This window comes from Rhineura floridana, chromosome 1 (genome assembly GCF_030035675.1).
Source record: "Rhineura floridana isolate rRhiFlo1 chromosome 1, rRhiFlo1.hap2, whole genome shotgun sequence".
Taxonomy (NCBI): Eukaryota; Metazoa; Chordata; class Lepidosauria; order Squamata; family Rhineuridae; genus Rhineura; species Rhineura floridana.
The window spans coordinates 159,902,743-159,927,171 of record NC_084480.1 but is presented as its reverse complement, the minus strand read 5'-3'; the positions used below and the strand labels follow the sequence as shown (position 1 = coordinate 159,927,171).

Here is a 24,429-nt window from a genome sequence, read left to right as displayed (position 1 = left end):
TGGTAAACAGAAACATAAGTATAGGAAGCGTTGCCCTCTCCAGCGGGTTCCTCTTGCTCCTCTCCCCACCTCCACCACAGGAGTAAAACCAAGAAGTCTTATAAGAGAAAAAGCTAAGAAGGCAAAAGCAGGGCCCCGTAAAACTTTTTGGACTTATCACCTAGGGACTCGCCTCTACCTAGGATGCCTGGCAGGGGATGCCCCAGCTTCCCACCATACCAGACAGGAGGGGCTCCACAGATGGTGATCTTACAGTTCCAGATGTTAATCCTGCACCCCCAGTGTGGTGCTGGGGAGAGGGGAGGGACGATGGAGTCCCATGTCTGATTAGGAGGGTGCCCCTCCCCCACTTCTGAGCCATGCCTTTTCAAAGAACAAGATTATGAGCCAGGCGAGTCATTTAAAAGGTTAACTATAGCGTCAAAGTAAACAGCTCTTTGGATTTCAATCCTTTCTGTTTTGGGATTTAGGATTCTGTATCCCTTTTGCTTTGAAGAATATCCAACAAAGATTCCTTCCTTTGTAGTGTTGTCCAGTTTGGTTCTCTTCTGGTGTGGAATGTGACCATACACTTTTGATCCAACCACCTTTATATGAGCCAAACTGGGTATGCGCCCATACCATAATTCGAATGGAGTCTTGTTGCCATTCACCTTTGTTGGCAAACAATTTTGTAGATATGTGGCAGTATACACTGCCTCTCCCCAATGCTTCTGTGGGAGACTGGCATCTTCCAGCATGGATCTCACCATCTCAGTTAGGGTTCTGAATTTTCTCTCCAAGACTCCATTCTCTTCTGGGTTGTGGGGTACAGTGGTTTGATGCTCAATCCCATTTTCAAGCAGAAACTGCTGGGTAGCATGTGACATGTACTCTCCCCCATTATCAGAACATAGAATCTGTGGTTTTCTCTGAAATTTAGTGGTCACCATTGCCACATATTCTTTGAGTTTCTGAAGCATTTGCCCCTCTCCTTCAACATATGTATCACAGTGAATATTGAAAAATCATCAATAAAGCTCAAAATATATTTGTTTCCACCAGTTGAAGTGATTGGCATTTCACAAATGTTGCTGTGAATCAACTCTAGGGGGTGCTTGGTCTTCCTTTCACTCTGCTCAGGAAAACTGGGTCTCGTCCCTTTAGTTTTAACACAGCAAGTACATCTCCCCTTTTCTTGGCAGGGTTCAATTTTCATGCCTCTTACTAAATTAGCCTCCCCCCCCTCTTATGTCACCACCCTCGGACCCGACCTGGATGCCAGCTATCAGAAATATGATGTAAGACTTTCACCTACGCTGGGCCGCCGCCGCCACCGTTTCCTGGTTGCCGGATCGGAGCTGGGGATGGGCTGCGGCCCTTCGGCGGGCCTGGGGCTGCGGCCTCTATTCGCGAGACAGCGTAGTTCGCCGCGGCAGTTTTTCCATTGGCTGCTGGGATTGGGGCGCGCCCCTGCGGCCTCTGTTGTCCTGCCGTGCTGGCCTTGTTCGTTTCGCCTTGTGTTGGCCGCGTTTTGCCTCTCATCGCCTTTGCTTTTGGCTTCTCGGGGAGAACTTTCCTGTTGGTCGCGTCTTCGTGGGGCCTGTTTGTGCCGCCTCTTGCTGTTTGCTACGCTGGATGCTGGATGCTGAGAGTGAGAGGAGATGTCGCTTTCGGTTTCGCAAATGACGCACCTTGTGGACTATATGGGCCAGAAGCTTTGTTGAACTTTGCTGTGGTGACCTTTACCTGTTGTTTTAGTTTTATTGCTGTTTTGATGTTGTGATACTTATATATTATGACTTTGTACATCGCTCAGAGTGGCTCGGTTTCCAGCCAGATGGGCGATAAATAAATCGCAGAAATAAATAAATAAATAAATAATTCTTTTGAAGGGTATTTAACTTTGCAATGTCTCTATGCCCTAATCTCCGATGCCGTAAATGTAAACAAGACTTGCTACAGCATTCTTTCACAACATGAGCTTGTGGACCTTCCTGATCCACTTCATACATGCCTTTTTGCTTGGTAGCTGTGCATAAAATTTCACCATCTCTAGAAATTATGCAAGAATCTTGTTCAAATAACACTTTACATCCATTGTTTGTAGCTTCACTAACTGATATCAAGTTGTTCCTAGGGTCCAGAGCGCATTCCTGAGATAAATTTCCTCAGTGCCACTTGGAGTCTGGCAAAACAGCTTAGCATCTCCACATGCCTTTATGGGCAGGACTCTCGAGTCAGCCAATCTAACTGTGCCTTGATATGGGGTTAAATCTTCAAACAAAATTTTCTCTTTCATTAAATGAGCACTTGCCCCCGAATCCACATAATATTTATTTTCATTGTAACATTTTTCAACACGAGTTACTTGAAAGCCCTTTGCACTTTTCTTTTCTGTCCCTTTAAATCCTCTATCTCTTTCAGGCTTTCCTTCAGGCTTCCCCTTCTTATCACACTGGTTCCTAAGGTGTTTTTCTGAGTTGCTAAGAAAACATTGCTTAGATCTCACACCTCTAGAATCCTTTTGTTCCTGAAATCTGCATCTGACTGCCTGTCGGTCAGCAGCTTCCTTGCTAGCTTCTTTACTTAGGAAAGAGGAGAGCTGTCCTTTTTCCGTAGCTGCTTTCTGAGAGAACTGCTCTCTCACTTCTGAAATAATCTCGTTTAAAGTCTTTTTCTGTTGTTGCATTATAAGTACAAAAGTCTCCATGTATTTTGGAAGAGAATCCAGGAATAAAGCAATCTGTACATTTTGGTCCAGCTGCGTTCCCTTCTCTTCTATCCCTTGAATTAACACCATAAATCTAGTAAGATGTTCCTCAAAATGATCATCCCTCATTTGTAAATTAATAAGGCTACGTAGCATTGCAATTAAATGTCCCTGGCTTTTGGGATTATGATGGGATTCCAGCGTTTTCCACATCTCTCTGGCATTTTTAGAATTCATAATCAGAGGAATCTGATTATTACTCACAGATTTAGTGATGAGGTCTTGTACCGTTTCATCCTTCTCAGTCCAAATTCTTTGTTCCTCCTGAGAAGCATCCTCTCTTGGTTCCGATCCTGTAATTACTTCCAACAGCTTTTGTTGTCTCAGGTGTTTTTGCATTCGAAATTCCCAGAGCTTCCATCCTCCGGTGGTAAGCTTATTGATGCCTAGCCTCTCCATCACGGTGGCCATCCTTAAGTAAAAGCCTCAACTCTTCACTGACTAAAACTCTGAAGGTTTCTAATTTAGCTTCCTTGATTCAAACACAATAGCTCTTTTAATTGCTCATATCTCCATTTGCATGGCCTGGGCCCACAACCTGTTGGAATTTTGCTCTCTATTGAGAGTGTAGCAAAGTTGTGTATGCACTGCGGAACGCAGAGTACTGAGCGAGCTTAGTGTGTGTGTATAAATCTTTGCTAAGATTCTACCTTCCCTGCAAATCAGTCAGACAGAGACTTTAAGCTTTAAAATAAGGAACAACTACTTTATTCTGGAAGTACATGCTTGATAGGAAAGAGTCCTTACATCTAGCTCACTAACTATGTTGGAGCAGTCTGCACTGGTCCCAGTGCAGCTCTCATCCTGGTTGAGAGGAGAGACAAAAAGAAGATGTCTGCTCCCCTCTCCAGAGAAAGAGAAGAACTGACAGAGGCTGGAAGGAACTGGGATTCAACATTCCTTTGCTTATCAGCCTAGCAGGAAGGGAAGAGGATCAAAGGGATGGTATAGCCTCAACCAGCAAGAGGTCTATCTCTCTCTAACTACCCTTATTAACCCCATGCAGCCTCAACCCACCAAGTTGGAGTTGAACCTCATACATTCCAACATGCAATACATATGCCACCTTCCTGGAGTTTTTCGCAGGGGGAAATCGAAGAAGGGCTTGCTATACACTTCTCCCCCACCCCCAGATCTCTTCCATGTCTGAAGCTGCAGTGCTTGGCATAGAGGAGCTTTGCAGAAAACTGAGCCCCTCTCACGATGAAACCTCGCTCCACTTTGCCTCACCCGTATACGCCGGGCCGGCTCCTTCCTGCCAGGCCCACCGCTGCATACACTGCAACAGCCGGGCAGGGGGGCTTCGCGGCGGCCCTTTCCTCCCCCCCTCGTCCCCCCCTTCGGAGCCGAGGAAGCTCGGCATGGCTCGGGCGCTGCTGGCGCTCCTGTTATGCCGGGGCTCCGGGGTCGCGCGTGGCCCTGTCCAGGCGCCCGTCGGGCTCCGGCTGCCTTTACGGAGCGGGCCGCTGAGCTCACCGGAGCTGCGGGCGCAGCGCTCGGCCGAGGAGCAAGACGAGCCTGGCGGCGGCAGCTCCGTCGCTCGCATGCTTCACAACCTGAGTGGCAAGTCCCGGCAGGGCTGCTACCTGGAGCCTCCGGCCCGGAGACAAGCCCAGGCAAGAGGCAGCAGCGCAGGCCGGCACGCTGTGCGATGACGAGCGGGGGCAGGGGGACAACGGTCTGCAGCAGAACAGACAATGCACCCCCTTAGTGAGGGCACCGCTCCCCCCTTGGGACACCACTGCTGAAGGGGAGGGGAGTCTTGTCGAGGGGTGGGGCAAGTTAGGGGCAGCAGTTACGTCGGGCAAAGACCCTCCTGGCTGTCCCTCCACCCTTCCAGCCACGCGTGTACCTGCGGCGACGGCTCCAGAACTAAGGCGAGAAGCGAGGGAGTCACGCACGCCCGCTGTCACACACACGCCGCTCGCCTCCGCTGTTTCCCAGTCTGGCCCGGCCAGCTCAACTGTGTCACTGCTGCTGCCGGCACCGCTGCCTACTCTCTTTTCCCACCCTGCACAGCGGGCAGCTGCCTCGGCCGCTCCGCCCTCTGTCCTGCTCCGCTGGGCTCCCAGAGAGAGAGGAAGGAAGGGAATAAGGCTGCGATCCAGTTCACATTTACTTAGGAGTAGGTCCCCTGAGTTCAGTTGGGATTACTTCCGAGTAAATATGGCTAGATCAGGCTACGGGTCATTGAACTTCTGGGAGGAGGCAGGATCAGAGCTGATCGTCGGAGGCGGAAGGACGGACCACCAGGACTGACCTCGAGACCACCGAAAGACCCCTCTCCGTCTCCGCCCAGTCTATTGGCTATCAATAGTATTGACGCGTCCAAGGCCGAAGGAAGATCTTGTACGCTGCGTAAAAGGAAAACCTTTTAGCCAGGCAGGGTGGCTTCTCGCTGCGCTGTACAAACCGAGTTGCTGGAGTGGATGAGAGAAACCGCATCTGGTCGAAGTTCTGCCCGCTGCGAAAGTACAGAAGCGCTATCCAAGTCTGGACCCAGAGGCGGCCTAGTGGTGCCGGTTGGTAATTTCAGACTCTGGACTCAATGCTCTTCACACACACACCCTTTAGATGACAATGTGTGTACTACTTCACTTACATAAAAATGTGATGTCTGGATCCTCCAAGCAAGGCAAGGTGAAGTGACATTTGTTGGAAACAGAATATTGAACAGACACAATTCTCAAGTCTGAAGCTGTGAATTTGCCCGTTAATTGTTGATAAAGTAACATCATGTTCATGTCATCCCTAATTTTCATTATTGCATAATGCTCCTTGATTCATTCATGGGGTTAACCATTTTTTAATCTCTTATTTAATTACAAGTTAGATATTTATTTAGATTAATAATCTGAAATTTCATTGACACTGCTGTTCTATTTACCCCTCCCCCCCCATCAAAATGCCAAATTCCTACTTCTGCACTTTGCTTATATGGAGGAGCAATACTTTATCTGCAGTGCACTGGAGGAAGTCCACTGAGAGATCTATCTGTATTATGGTGACAGTATGTAGTGATTCTGGATGAGCATAGATTTGAACCCAAGTCCAAGTCCCATACAGTGTAGTAAACTACACTGGTTGTCCAGTCTACAAAGTGGACTGATCCACATAAATGCAGTTTAAATCCCAAAGAAAAGAGATGGATTTTAATAAAGCTTCCCTCTCATTCTTTAGATATTTCCTAAAGGAAACACTATTCAGCTGATATCGTTATTAAAACATGTTGACTTACTGCTAAATAAGGCATTTTATTGATTTTCTTGGTCCATTTCCATCAGGCTTCGGAATTGGTTTTGGGATAGGAATGGCCGTTGTTGACCTCTGAGATGACTTCTGCTGAAATGTAGTGCACCCCTGTTGATTCTCTTGGACCCCTTAGTGGCTTATGATGACAACATTGATCATGGTGCCCTGCATGGGTGTTGGAGGTGCTGCCTGGGCTCCTACTGGGAGGAAGGGCAGGATATAATAATAATAATAATAATAATAATTAATAATGGTGATGGTGATAACTCCATGCCCGCTAGGTTGGCCAATTCGAGAGGGTGATGCAGGGAAGCCCTGCTTGATCCCTTAGGCAACTTTACTTTGGATCCTGTTGTTGTTTTTATGTGCCTTCAGGTTGATTACAACCAGAGCTTGGGAAAGTTACTTTTTTGAACTACAACTCCCATCAGTCCCAGCCAGTATGGCCACTGGATTGGGCTGATGGGAATTGTAGTTCAAAAAAGTAACTTCTCCAAGCTCTGATTACAACTTATGGTGACCCTATGAATCAGTGACCTCCAAAAGCACTTTGGATCCTAGAGGGTACCATTTTCTATTTTACATGAAACTGCTGCCAGAGACTTTGTGTGAAGTCTCATGTGGATGACATTCAGCTTTATTTCTCTTTTTCATCAAATTCTGGTGAGGCTGTGGATATCCTAAATCAGTGTCTGAGGGTGGTAATAGATTGGCCAGACCTGAAAAGTCTACTTTGTTTTTACTAGAACCCCAAGGTCTAACAGGAGCCAGGGGTACAGGGGTGTCAGCATGATTATCTGGTCCCTGTACACTGTATGTGGATCAGGCCCTCTGACTCACAAAAGACTGCACAGATTTGTATAATATTAGCATATGGTTTGTGTCTTCTTTTGCAGGTGAAATGGAGGGTCGAAAAATAAATCAGTGGCCACACATGTAATAAAATGACTGACAGACGGAATGTGAAGAGGTGAAGCTTTCTCCATAATTGTATTCCCATAGTGGAAAAGACATAATCTCTTGAATTTCTGCCTGCCACACAGCTGTTTAAAGTCACAAGAACCCTCTTTTCCCCCAGTGCTCAAAACTCTAAACCAAAGCCTAGGTAGCAATCCTATACCTGCTTACCGGGGAGTAAACTCCATTAAACACGAAGAGACTTGGAGTTGTATTCATTGTAGCACTAAGGAGATTGTTCTGTCAATGCAAACATCTCTCTTGCCTGATGGATTTCCCCTCTCCTTGCCCTGTGTGCTGCTCTGGGGGTTCTCCCAAACCTCCAGAGCAGATCTGGGAGCATGTGGGGCATGGGAGAAAGTCTTGTGTTGGCTTCCACTAGCACCATGAGTTAGCTGAATATGGCCCTTACTTCTGAGCAGACACATATACCATCATACTGTAAATTAACTATACAGTGAATTCTTAATAAGTGCCTCGTTTCTAGCTCCTGCAGAGCAGGAGACATACCTGAGCCTCTTTGCAAAGTTTTCACATTCTACATTCAGTGGTGTAGTGGCAAATTTAGAAGTGCAGGGTCCCTTTATGCCACACCCTCTCAGGTAGATACGCCCCTCACAGCCCTCCCATACCTGCAGATTCACCGCAGTCCCCTGGGGTTGGAATTAAGCAGATTTTTTGCCTGCCCCAGCCTGCAGCCTGTCTCTTGCTCCATGGTGTGGCACCTCCTCTTCCTCCTCTGCTGTCTGGCCTACTCAGAGAGGCTGTTGTAGAAGCAATTGCTGTATCTTTCAGCGGGGGGGGGTGTCTTCACCTGCCTCCTCCTCTGTGGTGGTGGTGGTGAGGCCAGGAGGGGGCGGCCTGTAGAAAAAGGAGCGGGTTAGGGTTAGAGTCCTGCCAGAAAAACACAACTGTCTGCATTTGCTATTGGTGGTGGGGATTTTTAATAATCCACCTTACTGTGCAGTAGTATGTGCAGAAAATAACTTCTATGGAGTACTACCACAGGAAAGATGCATTATGGGTGCTAGGAAAAAAGGAAGGGCAAATTACAGAGATTCCAAGGACAACTAAAAAATAAGTCAGAAGCAGGAAAAGTGCACTACAGGAGAGGAGAAAACAAGCTCTTTAGTACCCAAAGGAATATTGTTGCCTGGTGTCCAAACAACTCACTTGTCAATCCCAACACCAGCTTCACTCGTTGGCTCACAACACTGACAGGTAAGAGTAGCCAGGCTGGCTCAGTTCATAGGGCGGTATATAAATTTAATAAAATAAATAAATAAATAAATAGAAGGCTGTTTGCACAGATTGCTTCATAACTATCTTTCTGGGAAGCATAGATATTTACTTCTTTTAAAAAAGGAAAGCGCAGAGACTGGGGCACAGAGGCCTTTGGAGGTGCCATGGCACCCATGGGTGCCAGGTTGGTGACTCCCAAAGTAAAGTATCCAAGGTGAGCCAAATTATTTTGAAATTAGAGCAGAAAATTGTACAAGCACCTCTTCCCTTCCTTGATAATAAAAATAGAATAGGAATAGATTAAATAACTATCAGTTTGCTGCCTTTTCATAATACCCCAAATCTGTTCCCTGAGGTGGTTGTCTCATTCTACCCAATGATGGGGCTGGGTCGGCTCTGGTGGAGGGTGATGTTGAGTGCAGCCGAAGAAAGGACTGGAATTCTCCAACCATTTATTCATCCTCCTCCCCTCACAGAGGATAAAGAAAAAGAGGCTGGCTCTGTCGGAATTTTGCTATCTATTGAGATGAGTAGCAAAGTTGTGTATGCGCTGCGGAACGGAGAGTATTGAGCGAGCTTAGTGTGTGTGTATGAATCTTTGCTAAGATTCTACCTTCCCTGCAAGTTAGTCAGACAGAGACTTTAAGCTTTAAAATGAGAAACAACTACTTTATTCTGGAAGTACATGCTTGATAGGAAAGAGTCCTATATCTAGCTTAACTGGCCTATGCTGGAGAAACGAGCACTGGTCCCAGTACTCGCCCTCATCCTGGTTGAGAGGAGAGACAAAGAGAAGATGTCTGCTCCCCTCTTGAGAGAAAGAGAACACTGAGAAAGGCGGGAAGGAACTGAGATCAACATTCCTTTGCTTATCAGCCTAGCAGGAAGGGAAGAGACAGCAGGATCAAAGGGATAGGTGTAGCCTCAACCAGCAAGAGGTCTATCTCTCTCTAGCTACCCTTATTAACCCCATGCAGCCTCAACCCACCAAGTTGGAGTTGAACCTCATACATTCCAACAGGCTCCAGTCCAGGATGTAAAACAGTGCCAGCTTAGAGACAAATAGGACACAGATGCATTTTGCAGGAATTTCAAAGGAATGTTTTGGCATTATGTGCAATGAGGAAACATTTGAAGTAGAATAAATTATCATAAAATATAACTGTAATGTATTGCTCCCACCCTCCTGCTTCAGACAATCAAAATCAGGGCTTACAGACCAGTGTTTGTGGGCAACCCCTACAATAACAGTCTCTCTCTCTCTCTCTCTCTCTCTCTCTCTCTCTCTCTCTCTCTCTCTCTCTCTCGTGTGTGTGTGTGTGTGTGTGTGTTTGTGTGTGCATGTGCGTGAGAGAGAGAGAGAGAGAGAGAGAGAGATCATAGCGGAACATTTCTTTGCAAGGGAGCCAGGCTTAGTGAACTCCCAAACCACACATCTACCATTATACAGTAGCAAAAACGATTGGAAAATAAACATAAGGGCACCAATTGGTTTCCTGAATGAATAAGTGAGACCAATGCTACCAGAAGAGGAAATCTTGCTGATTCAGATCAACCACAGAGGGATGCAACTTGTTCTGGAAAGATTTGGATTCAGAACCAAGACAGTTTGATGCCTGACAGAGCAATCCAACTCATGGAAAGCCAACAGAAGGCATGCCAGCAGAAAAGGAGCAGGAAGCTCAATGGCATCCATTTCCCATTTGGGAGCCTCTGGACTGGTGCAACATCAGCTCAGCCAGGAGCTGCATGTATGAATGGAAAAGAAAATGTTGGCTCTCACGAATACCCCTACTGGTGAATAAGCACTCTCCATTGACTTCCATCAGAATTGTTTTCTTAGACCGATCTTTTTCTCAGCATAACTTTGGCCCGGATGAGGACCCAGAGGTGCACTTTGAACGGGAGTTGGATGTTGCATAATTCCCCCCCCCAGCTCCTCTTCCAACATACCCCTGGAACGCCTCTTTTTCAGGCCTTGTACCAGCTTCCACCAGCATTCCTTCCGCCGGGCTGGGCTTTCCCGGTGGACCCCCGCCTGAGCTGGCACTGCTGCAGTTCCACTGCACTAGAGGGGCTTCTGCTGGCGAAGCCTGGTGGAACTGGGACTGTGCTGGTTCAGCTGGAGGTTCACCATCTCCAACTCCCTCAGCCCGGTGTAACTAAGAGATGGATTGCTCCCTGAGGCATGAAATCCAAAAGGCACTCTATCCTGATGAAGAGTTCTGAATAACCTGAAAGCTTACTCACAATTTTTTCACTCTTTAGTTGGTTCCTGTTATTACCCTATTGTGAGGCGCTTTTTTCCCATTCATGGAACAACTCAGTTTTGTTGTTATGTGCCTTCAAGTCGATTACGATTTATGGTCACCCTATGAATCAGCGACCTCCAAGAGCATATGTTGTGAATCACCCTGTTCAGATCTTGTAAGTTCAGGTCTGTGGCTTCTTTTATGGAATCAATACCAGATCCCTGATCTAAACACTGGGACTAATTTCTTTTATGAAAGTCTTATGATCTGTGTTCACTAAAATATATTGAATGCAGGAGATGGAGGGAGCCAAACTGGGTGGTCTTGCAGCTGAACAGGGGAAGGATGATGTGAGACTCCCTGATGGGGCACAAAAAGAAGAGCATATCAACAAAGCTTCCTGGTGCTTGAGAAGAAAGAAGGGCTTCCATCAATGGCCTACCAGAGCTTGGAAAAGTTACTTTTTTGAACTACAACTCCCATCACCCCAATCCATTGGCCATGCTGGCTGGGGCTGATGGGAGTTGCAGTTCAAAAAAGTAACTTTTCCAAGCTCTGTAATAGTGACTAAACTAGCATCTGTTGAAATCACCTTCTTCGACACAGTGAAAGGTGCAGGAGCCCCCTGTCTGTCCTCCATTGTCTCTTGTCATTAATTAGCTCTGCGAGTTTTTAGAGGGATCATGTTGTACCACATGGCCTATCCACTGTTAGGAAGGGATTATTTGCTGATATAGCTGGAGTTCTCCTTTGGTCAGAGTTGTTTATTTTATTTATTTAAAAAATGTAAAGGTATCCCCGCGCTTATACTGCAAGTCGTTTCCGACTCTCAGAGTGACGTCTTGCGACGTTTACTAGGCAGACCGTATATATGGGGTGGGATTGCCAGTTTCTTCCTCGGCCTTTCTTTACCCCCCAGCATATGCCGGGTACTCATTTTACTGACCACGGATGGATGGAAGGCTGAGTGGACCTCGACCCCTTTTACCGGAGATTCGACTTCCTCCTTCCATTGGAATCGAACTCCGGCTGTGAGCAGAGCTTCGGCTGCGTTACCACCGCTTCTCCAAGGAGCTCAAGGTGGCATACATGGTTCTCCCCCTCATTTAATCCCCACAACAAACCTGTGAGTTAGGTTAGGCTGAGATGCAGTGACTGGCCCAAGACTGAATGGGGATTCAAACCCTGGTCTCCCAAGTCCTAGTCCAACACTTTAACCACTACACCACACTGGCTCTTGGGTTGTGATGCACAGGATAGATCTGTTACTGACTGATGCTCCTCAGGTGGCAGGACCAAATATGGTTGCCGCTGGTAGATCTAACAATTGGTCTGATTCCCTTCTAAAATAATTTAAGCCAGAGGTCATCATATCTTCTCCTTTTCCCCCCACCTTGTCTTGGGGGGGGTAGAAGTGGTGGAGAATGTCATTAGTTCTCATGCTTAAGTTCCTTGCTCATCACACTATCTTCAGAATAACAGCCATATTTTCATCTAACAACAGCTGGAAGGCATGAAAGAACTGTACACTCTGGGGATGTGAGGGGCTGATACAGCCACATTTTGAGCAGATTGCATAATTGTCTAGCCATTGGTAATCATAGAATCATAGAGTTGGAAGGGGCCTTGTAGGCCATCGAGTCCAACCCCCTGCTCACAGCAGGAAATCCACAGCTAGAGCATCTCCCGCAGATAGCTGTCCAGCCTCTGCTTGAAGACATCCAGTGAAGGGGATCCCACCACCTCCCTAGGCAGTCGGTTCCATTGCCGAACTGCCCTTACTGTCAAGAAGTTCCTTCTAATGTCCAATCTGAATTTACGCTCCTGCAACTTAAAACCATTAGACCTAGTCCTACCCTCTGGGGCAGCAAAGAACAAATCTGTACCCTCCTCTATGTATTATTGACTTAATGGCTAGACATTCTAGGATAATTCATTCATCTTTTTGCCATAGAGTTGAGGTGGGGAAATGAGGCCCCATTTCTCACTGCCAACTTGTCTAGAATTGCATCTGATTCTCTCCACAATACTCTGCCAGGCTTAAAGAGCTCAGATGGTGTTGATTTTGTTCCTTTGATACAAGTGTGTGTGTGTCTGTGTACAGACAGAAGGAAAGAATTCAATCTTAAAAAGCACATTTAAAGTCAAAGTGAAATGTTCAGTTTCCTTAGGGATTCAGTACAGTTGCAGCCTCAAAGAAAATTATAATCAAATTCAGTTGAAATTAATGAAGTCTAATACTCTGCACAACTGTATTATGTGCATTCTCTGAAAAGGGCTGTAGTTTGGATCAGAAACAGACACTGAACTGGATAGACAACAGGAAATGTAAGTGACCAAAGTGATTTGGTTTCAGCTGCTTTCTTAAATCTGGACTGATGTCTCTGATTGTCCAATGAAACCAGAGAAAGGGTTATACTTGTCTAGCTTTGCAGTGGCAGACAAATATGGTTAAATAATAAAAATTCATAATTTTAAAGTCACATAAAAGAAAAAACCCCAAAAAATATTCACATTATTCATGGTTACTATTCCTTGGAGTCTTCACTGGAGGTTGTTAGCAAACAACAAGGTAACGTTGAAAGCCAGCCACAACACCCCCTCCCCAGTTACAGGAGGAGACCTCATTTGGGGAATCGCTCCTCTTGCTAAACTGTGGAAAGAGAGTGATCTATTTATGTGTGTGAGATTTTTCCCAGACAAAAAAATGCATCTGGGAACAATCTTATAGTATTAGGAACTACTTAATACTGTGTTTTTTTTAAAGTGTTTCTGTGTACCCATTGCTTTTTGTTTCACAACATCCAAAATCAATCACAACGCACACATTCTCCCCAGATCCATACCACCATGCCTGCATTGGGTCACTCACCAGGCAGAGCTAGGAGGGTTGAAAACAGTCCAACTGCCCTGTCCAAAGGTCAAAACAAACTGGAATGAAGAGGAGAATCTAAGTCCCTTGAAAAAAGGCATTCTCCACTGGGACCAAGGCAAAAAAGAATCAATTTGTTGCCCCACCCCGCATCTACCTAACCCTCCCCCACTCCACCTTTCACTTTTGTCATCAGGGTGTTTACACAAACAACGAACCCCATGCAGAGAGAGAGAGGGAGGGAGAGAGGGAGAGAGAAAGTGAATCCATCCAGCCATACTTGTTTCAGTACCATTCAAACTCTTACAAACAGAATCTCACACAGGAAGATAGGGTGCACATTCACAGATGCAGAGTCCCATGGCATGCCATGCACAAACTCTCATGAGCAACTCAATTTCAGTCATCATAGCATCTGAAAAAATGCCCGGAGAGCAGCACATCACCACATTACCAGAATCCTTTGCGTATACTACTCTCACAAAACTCCATCACAAATTGAAGTAAGCCGCATCTTTTTCTCACACGCAGTAATTCCACATGTGTACCCTGTTTCGCCAAGTCCTTTGTCTCATTATGGCTATGTTTCAGCTCTCTCTGTCCCTTGTAGTCTGCTCACATACACACACACACACACCCTCACCAAGTCTTTCTGGCCCTTTCCCTCTTTGATTACTTTCCCATCCCTTTTTTCCCAGGGCTTGGAGCCATCCATGGCTGAAGACAGGTAATAGCTCTGGAGATGTGTGTGTGTTGTTTTGTTATTCAGAGAGTTGGGAATGGTTTAAAATAGATGTAGTGGGAAGATGGTTTAAAATTGCTTGTGGTGTGAAGTCTCATGTCACATTTGCATTTGGTAAACAGGCTTTTGTATTGTTTAAAAAGCATGCAAAAAGCTCTTTGACCAGAAGCAACAGAAACAGGGGATGTCTCTTCCAATTTATTTCTAATGCTCTTAATACTATTGTCTGACTCTAACCTGTGTATTTCTATTTTTCTGAGAATTAGTGAGATGATGATGATGATTTGCAGTATCCACTTCTTTGTTAAATTAATAGCTGCAATTGCAGCATTAATTAAGAACTCTCCTGTCCCCGTAACTTGGAATTGACTTGAAGGCAGTACATTTACATTTTACCTGTATCAGAACAGATACAAAACAGAGAGTGTAGAAGGGATTGAAGTGCCTCCCAATGAGGTAGCAACACTTGGGGCTTCTTATTTTTTTGGGGGGGATGACTTAAGACACAATACTCCATAAGAAGAGCACTGATGGATCAGATGAAAGGCCCATCTCACTTCTTATGCCAGCTGAGGGGCTCTAAGATTTGGCAGAAGTCCCCCTGTGCAGGCAGCTTGGCAAACGTGCCACAGCCATGATGATGCAGCCACCTCAGTTAGGCTAGCAGAATGGCCAACAGGCATGTGTGTGTGTGTGTGTGTGTGCGCGCACACACACACACACACACACACATGCGCACACGCAGAGCATGCATACTATGTATCGATGCTTGGGGGCTCGGTGTGCTCTAGCTGCTACAGCTCCTAAGGAGGGATGGGGATGGGGATGGGGAAGGCTACTGAGGTGGTGTGCAGCAGGGCTGGCCTATCAGGCAAAATAACAGGTGGGGGAGAATTGGTCACACGAATGGATGGGGAAGGAGGGGGTGACCCCAAAACGCCAATTGATCCATGCAGAAATGAGGCCATTGGTCCATTCAGGGCTCCTCCTGATTGACTCAAATGAGCCTGGGTGGGGGGCCCTCCCCCCTAGTCTAAGGAGTCTAAGGATTTCTCCAGGATTCAAATCCAGGACTCCCTGCATCTAAAATATAAGCCATTTCACCAAGCTCAGATTACTGCAGTTCCTATGCCCCTGGTATCTATGGCTGGGTCTAGAGCCTTAGGCTGGGGGCGGGGTGGGGGGTGGGGGAGAGACAAATGCTCCATGAGACATATGATTCTTGACTGCTGCAGTGACTGAGTGGTAAGGGCAGGGGTGAGGAACTGGATCCAGCTGGTGGGCCAGAATCTTATTTCACCCATCTTCTGCGGGCCAAGTTTGATAGTTAGGCAAGTCTGCCCACCTCTCAATCACCTGATGTCACAATGACAGCAGCTGAGCCTTGTGTGTGTGTGTGCATAGTGCTGTGCGTAGAAGCCCCAACAACTAGCTGATTGGCAGCACCTGCACACCTAGTGCACAGCATTTGACAAGGCCCCAGCAATCAGCTGCCTGTTGGGACTTGCAAAGTGCTGCACATAGGGCTTTGCACATGGTACCAATCAGCTGATCAGTGTTTTAATAGTGCTAAAATGTAAGTGCAAAATATGCTTCCCCTTTTTCTCAATTTATTCTTGAGTAAATCCAGTATCAGGCCTTTGAAGCTTACTGTAAAACTTGCTCCCCATGAGCAGCATAAGCTTGAAACAGCACCCTTGAAAGGTCTATCTATCTATCATCTACCTAGTTTCTTTTCCTGGACAAATCAACGCGTACGTTTCTTACCTTCCCCACTGCAGCCTGCTCAAACTTATTGGAGCAGGGAAAGGCATGTTAAACAAACAGACAGCAGAGGGCGCTCAGCCTCCATCTATTCTAGTCTATTTCCTAAGGCAGATCACAGATTCAGCTAGAGTTCAGAGAATATTCGTACGTACTTCATTCCCGACAGTTTTATTTGACAGCTGCAGCAAAAGTGACTAAAGTGACCTCTATTTTGGGTTCCCTTGCACCTAACTGCCAATTTATTGGGCAGAAATTATGCAAATGAATTCTTCCCACTACTTTAGTTCTATGGGGGAGGGGCTTTTACTGCTTAATTTCTGCATGTTGGTCTGCTGTTAATGGCACAGGAGCAGAGTCAGTTTAAAAAAAGGGGTCCTATAAGGCAAAAAACCAGCCATCCAGCAGGTTTTTAACTGATTTGCTCTCCCACCACCATCTCTCCTCCTGGTCTCCTCCATCTATCACTGACCCTCATATGCTTATGTCAGGGATTGTCAGACTTCAGGTTTCTAATTTTTTTTGTTAGAACCCCAAGATCCATCAGCTGGACCCACACGTAGAAGACATACCGGTAGGTCTGGAATTGGCTCGAGTACCAGAACTAAACTAAGTTGACATTCCTTCTTGCCATGCCCCCATCCCAGTTTCCTTCATTTCGACAGCATAATCTTTGGGAGGGGGAGTAATTTTGTAGTTGCCATTGCAAAATAATTGGGAGTCAGGAATCCTTGCCGATCTACTTCAAATCACCTGGAGATCTTCCAGTAGATCCTGACCTACTTTCTGTCCACTCCTGTGCCATGACATGGGAACTGATGAGATAGTTCACGGCCTTCTTGGTGGCTCATGGCCCATCTCTTTCTCATTCCTTCTTGGGATGATCAGTGATGAATTTCCCCTTCCACTGCATTTTTATTTCATCCCTACCCCCCTCCTTTAAAAAAAAATGTGGATTCAAATAGCACTTCTTGGTTTTCCCAAGAAGATGCTGGTCTCTCGGGAGCAATCTCTTTTCACTCCTGACATTGGACCCAGCCCCAGGAAGACTCTCTTCTTTTGCATACCTTTGATGCAAATGCCTTTGCTCAGAACACCCCAAGGAAACAGAATGCGGTTGGGAATGATGTTGCCGAGAGGATGACAGGGCAGGGCAGGATGGAGAATTTCCCATGAGCAGCTGCATATATTTAAAGCACATGACCTCCCCCAGAATTGTGGGAACTGCGGTAGTTTGTTCAGGGGGCTGAGAACACCAGCTCTGTTGCTCTTTAAGGTTGAGGTGACCAAGTGATGGTTTCTCATGTTGGTTTTTGGATAGGATTGAGCTGACAGTTAATCTACTGGCCAACAACTGCAAAATATCCCATAAAGTCAGCAAATGCCACAAGAAATATGCTAGCGCTTAGGATGCCACAGGACCCTTTTCTAGCAGACAGACATGGCAAACTCTTGAATTCATGAGCCTTGTATACATTTATTTATTTATGTATTTATTTACAACATTTACAACCCAACCTTCATCACCAAGTGATCCTAGGGCGGGATCCAACAACAAAACCAGAAACTACAGTCAAAAATACAGAATGCAAACAACAGAAGTAAATTAAACAAATCACTGTAACAAATCTGTAGCAGTGAAACCCCAGTGAAACTCAGGTACGCCTCAACTGCTGATTTTAGTATATTTATTTATTTATTAAATTTATTAAATTTATTAAATTTATTAAATTTATTAGTCGCCCATCTGGCTGGTTGTCCAGCCACTCTGGGCGACGTACAAGATAAAACAATACATTAAAACATTAAAATTTAAAACCATAACAGTAAGAAACCTAACCCACCCCAAAAGCCTGCCTGAAGAGCCAGGTCTTCAAGGCCCGGCGGAAGCTCATCATAGAAGGGGCATGGCGGAGATCATTTGGGAGAGAGTTCCACAGGGTGGGGGCCACTATTGAAAAAGCCCTCTCTCTAGTCCTCACCAGTCTAGCTGTTTTAACCGGTGGGATCGAGAGAAGGTCTTCTGAGGCTGATCTTGTTGAGCGGCATCCCTGACGATGCTGGAGGCGCTCCTTCAGATAGACTGGGCTAAAACCGTATAGGGTTTTAAAGGTCAAAACCAACACCTTGAATTGGGCCCGGTAAACAACCGGTAGCCAGTGCAACTCCTTCAGCACTGGAGTGATGTGATCTTGCCGGCGGCTGCCTTTAATCAGACGAGCCGCCGCATTCTGTACCAGTTGCAGCTTCCGGACCGTTTTCAAGGGTAACCCCACGTAGAGCACATTACAGTAGTCTAGGCGAGAGGTGACCAGGGCATGTACCACCGGTGGGAGCAGATGGTTGGGAAGGTAGGGGAGCAGCCTGCGTATCAGATGGAGTTGATACAGCGCCGTCCGGCTCACAGCCGAGACTTGAGCCTCCATGGACAGCTGGGAGTCAAGAATGACCCCCAGGCTGCGGACCTGGTCTTTCAGGGGGAATCGTACCCCATTGAGCACCAGGTCCACATCCCCCAGCCTTCCCTTGTCTCCCACAAACAGTACCTTGGTTTTGTCAGGGTTCAGCTTCAGCTTATTCCTTCCCATCCAGCCACTCACCGACTCCAGGCACTTGGACAGGGTTTCTACAGCCAACCTCGGTGAAGATTTAAATGAGAGATAGAGCTGCGTGTCATCCGCATACTGATGACATTGCAGCCCAAATCTCCTGATGATTGCCCCCAGCGGCTTTATATAGATGTTGAACAGCATCGGGGAGAGGATGGAACCCTGTGGCACCCCACAAGTGAGAGGCCAAGGATCCGAGACCTCATCCTCCAATGCCACTCTTTGGTACCTACCAGAGAGGAAGGAATGGAACCACTGCAATACAGTGCCCCCCATGCCTAACCTCTTCAGGCGGTCCAGGAGGATAACGTGGTCAACGGTATCGAAAGCCGCTGAGAGATCAAGGAGGACAAGAAAGGTGCATTCGACCCTATCCCACGCCCTCCTCATATCATCTACCAAGGCGACCAAGGCTGTTTCAGTCCCATGTCCAGGCCTGAAGCCCGATTGAAATCGATCCAGATAATCCGCTTCCTCCAAGTGCGCTTGCAACTGCTTTGCCACCACCCGCTCAACCGCCTTGCCTAAGAATGGCAAATTTGAGACTGGGCGAAAGTTGTTCAGATCTTGGGGATCCAAGGAGGGCTTCTTTAAGATTGGTTTTATTACTGCCTCCTTGAGCGCTGATGGCATTACTCCCTCTTCGAGAGATGTATTTACCACCATCTTGATCCCCTCACCCAGTCTATCTTTGCAGCTCATAATAAGCCACGATGGGCAAGGATCGAGTAAGCAAGTGGTTGGCTTTAAGGTTGAAAGCACCTTGTCCACTTCATCAGATGGAAGAAGCTGGAACCGATCCCACACCACCAGAGTACCACTGGTCACCTCTGGTTCGCTCACTGTGTCCACAGCGCACGGAATAGCACTCTTAATACGATCGATTTTCTCCGCAAAGTGTTTAGCAAACTCATCACAGGAGGCCTTAGCATGTTCCATTGGTTCCGGAGCAACTGGACCGACCAGGCTCCAGACCACTTGGAACAGTCTCCTGGGACAGCACTCTGCAGATGCAATAGAGGGAGCATAAAAATCTTTTTTTGCTGCCCTTATTGCCACATGATAGGCTGCCGCAGTATATGGGCTGATCTATGTAGAAGGAGATTCTTCCTCAGAGAATTTGATCTCAAGTGGTCTAGGACTTTTAAACCCATGACCAACACCTTAAATTTGGCTCAGTAGCATCTTGGCAACCAGCCCCGTTCTCTCAGGATCATTATGAAACGATCTTGAAAAGCAGACCCAATCAGCAGTCCAGCCCAAACCATCCTCCAGGGCACCCCACATAGAGCAAATTGCAGTAATCCCATTGGGAGGTTACCAAGGCATGTGTCAAAGGGTTTAGGCTACCCCTGTCCAGGAATGGCCAGAGCTGATGAACCAGCCAGAGCTAGAGGCCACTTGTGTCTCTAGAAATAATGCTGGATCAAAGTGCCCCCCTGCCGAATACTATGAACCTGATTTCTCAAGGGGTGTGCAACCCCTTCCAGAGCAGGCTGTGTACCTGATTCCTAGGCCTGGGAACCACCAACCCACAGGGACTCTCTGATGATGGAATTCAGTCTCAACTTATTGGCCATCATATCCAACCTGCTGCATTCCTTTTTGACTGCAGCATGGGGATGATCTGACAGCAAAGACTGCCATGAGGGGCCTTTGCTTCCTAACCTCTAGCAAATCATACACATAATTCCATGCTTGTAACACCTTTAGTGTCTTTGCCACCCAATCAGTCTGGGAGAGGGTCTCAAAATGCTCCTAAGATGAGCAAGCTGAAGTCTTTTGGAGTAGAAGGCGATCCATTCATTCATTTGCTCTATTTATATCCAGCTTTTCCTCCAAGGAGCTCCAGACGGTCTTCCTTGCGAGAACCCTGTGAGGCAGATTAGGCTGAGAGACTATGATTGGTCAAAGGTCACCCAGTGAGCTTCAGGGCTGAGTGGGGATTTGAACCCAGGTTTCCCCCCTAGTCTGACTCTCTAACCACTCTACCACACTGTTCTCCCTTCCACTTATTTCAGCCTCACAGCAATACTGTGAGATAGGTAAGGCTGAGAGATAGTGACTGTCCCAAGGTCACCCAGTGAGTTTTATGGTGCAATGGGCATTTGAACCCAGGTTAGCCTATTTTGACACTCTAACCACTGCACAATACTGTGGAGGCTCTATTTCTCCAAGTAGTGTTGCTGAGATAGACTCTTGATCAATCAGCTGCCACCTTGTAGGCCACTACAATCCTTCAGGCCTTTGGAGGCTTGGAAGCTTGAAGTCTCTTTGGAGTGGGAGATGGGCCAGGGATAGAGGAACTCTCTCCTTCCACACTCCCATCTCTAGGAACTGTTGGGGACTGGACAACAGACTTTGTAATTGCCATAATTCACTCTCTTCTATGTTACCAGAGTATCCAGCTGTTTTTTGACAAATTATGTCCAATATTGGACCAGAATTTGCCTGGCCTACTGTTTTTTGTCAAATGCCAAGCCTGGTATTATAATAAGCACTCTACAAATATGGAAATAGTCAAATTCCTGCCAGTCACTTTCACTTTAAAGATCACGATGCCAAAGAAAGGAGGAGACAACAAGCAACTTCAGAGTCCACTCAGCCAAGAGTGCCTGATATAATAATGAGGAGGCAGAGCCGCCATTGAGGGAATCTCTTTTGAGAAGGGAGGAGGCAGGCAAGTGAGATTTGGCCTAATGGAGACAAGAGAGCTTTGTTTGTCTTTCTCCCTCTCATGCTGGCAGCTGAAATCATCCAGTTTCACAAAACACACACCCATCTTGCCATCCAGGTAAGCAAAAGACATTTTCCACAGTGCCAGCCAGGCAAGAGCACTTGAAGAGAATGGCCTGGAGGAAGGGGGTTTGGCTTCAGGAGAAACTCAAGGACTAGACAGAGAAGGGGGGGGCTGCATTCAGCCCTTGGGTCTCGGGCTCCCCATTCCTGCCTCAGATACCTACTGCCTTTTCTTTATTTTGGGTCAGAAAAATGTATCATTCTGATAACTGTGGGGAAAAGAATCACTGGACAGAAGTGCCACCCTGGGCTCCTACTAGGAGGAAGGGCGGGATATAAATAAAATAAATAAATAAACAAATAAATAAAAGACACCCACTTCCAAACCATGTTGCAGCTTACTTTTTCAAACCCTTTGCTGCTGTCACCTTTACAGATCCCTTCCTTTGGCCCACTTAAAGGCTCGGTTCAATCATCACACAACTCCATGGTTTATGATTATAGTTAGGAACCCACACCATAGTTTGAGTTTCCAGACATACATAAGTCCATTGTTGGCCATGCCTCAGGAGGAGAACCCAGGGAAGGTCCTCTGATAAGGGTCTTAAAGAACAGGCTGGCACATCTGGAGACAGGTGGTACTTAGCCCCAAACTGTGAAAGTACAGTGAGTTAGGCCAGAAATGGACCACAAGATAATTCAGTTGCATCACCAACACCATAATATGCTCAAAATGCCTGGTGTCAGTAATTCTGAACTAATTCTGAACTGTATGCAGTTTGTGAACCATCTTCAAAGGCAGCATTACATATGTTGCATTTACAGTATTGTAATGAAATGATATATAGTTTGGGAACTGTAGTATGTGGTGTTAAATTGACACAGTACAGAATGTGTTAACCTGATTTAACATAGAAACGGACAAAATTCTAAAAGTGCCTGTGAAGGCTGAATGTGCTATTAGCTTGTTCATCCCATGTAACAAGATACATTCAAGCTGGAATGTGTTGTGCCTGGGGAAGGTAGGAACAGCATGAATGAAGCGCTCAAGGTTAGAAAGCTAGCTCAATGCAAAGACAATAGAGCACACTGAAAAGTTACAAGCAAGAGGGAGGGGCTGTGTTAGGAGGGCTTGAAAGCATATATCAAGTGCATCATTGTAACCCTGCTTTTAGACTGGTTTTCTGGCACAAGCCGAATATACCTTGTCTCTCTTTTGCAAAAGATATATTGGTAATCAATAAAGGTGTTGTCTTATATTTTCTGGTTTCCCATCTGGTGTCATTGGAGTTTCCTCTAGATGTAAAAGAGCCCTTTTTTGGTGTAACGGTATTGTAGCTTGGAAGTTACCCAAACGTGGATCAGACTATTTCTGCCTAAGTAGGGATGCATAAAAGACGTTAAGCTGGTAAAAAATGCTTCATGACATGGAGGAAGCCCTTGCCTCTGGTGATGGAGGTTGTTTCCAGGAGCATCCCCAAAACTACAAACCATTCTTTCAGAGAGAATGCAACCCTGTCCAAAACAGGATTAGTACCACTCTGAAAAGGTATGAGGGGCAATGGTAGTGAAAGCCTGGGCCTGGCAACCAAGAGGTCTTCTGTATCTTTAAAAGTTGTGCAGGGGGAAGGGAGAATTCCACCTTGTGTTTTTTCCCATTACAATGTTGCAAGAACACCTGTACTTGGCTGACTTTCTCTTCTCCTAAAGATACAGGATCAGTCAGGCCCTGAACCTGGCAACCCTACTCCCATGCTGCTTTTCTCTCTGCAGTGGGAAAGATGATATGACCGTATTTCCTTATCCCCCATGGATGAAAAAACATTGGAGGACGATTGACGGAGTGGGAAATGGCAGGAAGGGAAAGGGTGAAGCCTCCTCACTGCTCTTCCACTCTCAATCTGTGTAGAGAGTGTTTATGCATCTTTCATGTATTGTTTTGTTCTATATCTATGGTGGACCAGACTCAGCATAAGGAGGCCCAATGGCTTACAGGCTTCTTTCTCTGTCCTTCCATTTGCAGCCAGAGCAGACTGGTTCAAACGGAGCAGACTGAGCAAGGAGGTCAGGTTTGGAGTACTTTTGTGTATTTGCATGCAAACATACAGACTATTCACTAACAGGCAAAAACCCTTGCGGTTTAAGAACGTACCTACAGCCCACAGATATTTCTATCAAACTTTAAATAGCAGGGAAATTGGGCAGCTATAGTGAATGCACCAGGGGAGCAGGAGACCTGACCTCCTCTCTGAGATATTGGACTGGCCTACAAATTTGTCAAAATGCAAACCCAGTTTGGGTTGATCTTTCACAGTCCAATCCACTTGCTGTGTAGCTCGGAAGAATTTGGTAACATGTGCCTCTGAGCATATGGTGAGTGGTGGCAACACCTGCCATCTCCAAAGATGGAGAATTATATTTTTGTATGTTTGTTGGTGTTCTTACTTTGCTTCTTTCCTGTGTTACTAACAGAGAATCTAAACTAGAACATTTTATTTCCCTCATTATTCATCCTAGAAAGCTGTGTCAAATTTATTTTTATTAATTTCAAAGCCTTTTTAGTGGTCAATGTCATATGATGGTGATGACAGCCTAATTGTTCCGCCCAGAGTTACAGCTCCAGATTATTGCTTCCTTGCTATAAACTCGAAGATGGTGGCGGTGGTATCAGCAGTGTTTGGAACAGCTTTTGGTCATCACTGAGCTTTTAATGTCATTTGATGAGACCCAGATGAGACCCAGACAAAATACAACAACTTCAATCAAACTAACACAGCTCTGGAAGCTCGTTTATTCCTTTTGTTCAGTGGAGGTGGGAGGAAAGCTGAGGTCGAAAGAGATAGCAGCAAAGAAAGAACCCCTCCCTGCCCAGTGCCCACGGACATTAAAAGCGCCAAGGAAACCTCCCTCTGCCTCTGGAGAGAAAAGGTCAAGGAGCTACGACTGAGTAAGAAGTTGTTATGTATTTTATACAATCAAGTTTTAAATTGTGCTGGGGTATTCGGCAGTAGACAAAGGCAAGCAAAGTTTACTATAGGACAATTTAAGGCTACAGGGAGTTTTTTATTATGGTTCTTACATGCCAAGCGAGTAAGACTTTAGGAGTCTCCTTACCCCCAGTGTTAGACCTTCCAAAAAAGACAAGGAAGAGACAAACCAAAATCCTTTCCTATTTCCCTTCGAAAGAAGGAAGTCCCAAATCTTCATTCCACTAACCTTGATTGGTCCGTGGACTATGCAAAGAATGG

At 46.1% G+C, this 24,429-nt stretch overlaps 1 protein-coding gene across 6 annotated transcripts in view; it reads left to right on the top strand.

Annotated features, from left to right (window-relative positions):
- LOC133363092 (zinc finger protein 653-like) overlaps positions 1-24,429 on the top strand; it is a 52,550-nt gene that overhangs the window by 4,433 nt on the left and 23,688 nt on the right. For 2 of the 6 annotated variants that reach the window (XR_009757587.1, XR_009757588.1), the window contains exon 1: positions 21,071-21,236. Coding sequence is in view for 3 of the 6 variants with exons in the window: in XM_061582162.1 (XP_061438146.1) it covers positions 21,142-21,236; positions 23,205-23,245 (136 nt within the window). In the remaining 3 variants the exon portion in view is untranslated. Of the gene's footprint in view, positions 1-14,025; positions 14,055-21,063; positions 21,237-23,204; positions 23,246-24,429 lie in introns of those variants that run through there. The other 4 variants (XM_061582172.1, XM_061582162.1, XM_061582154.1 and 1 more) reach the window with 4 other exon arrangements.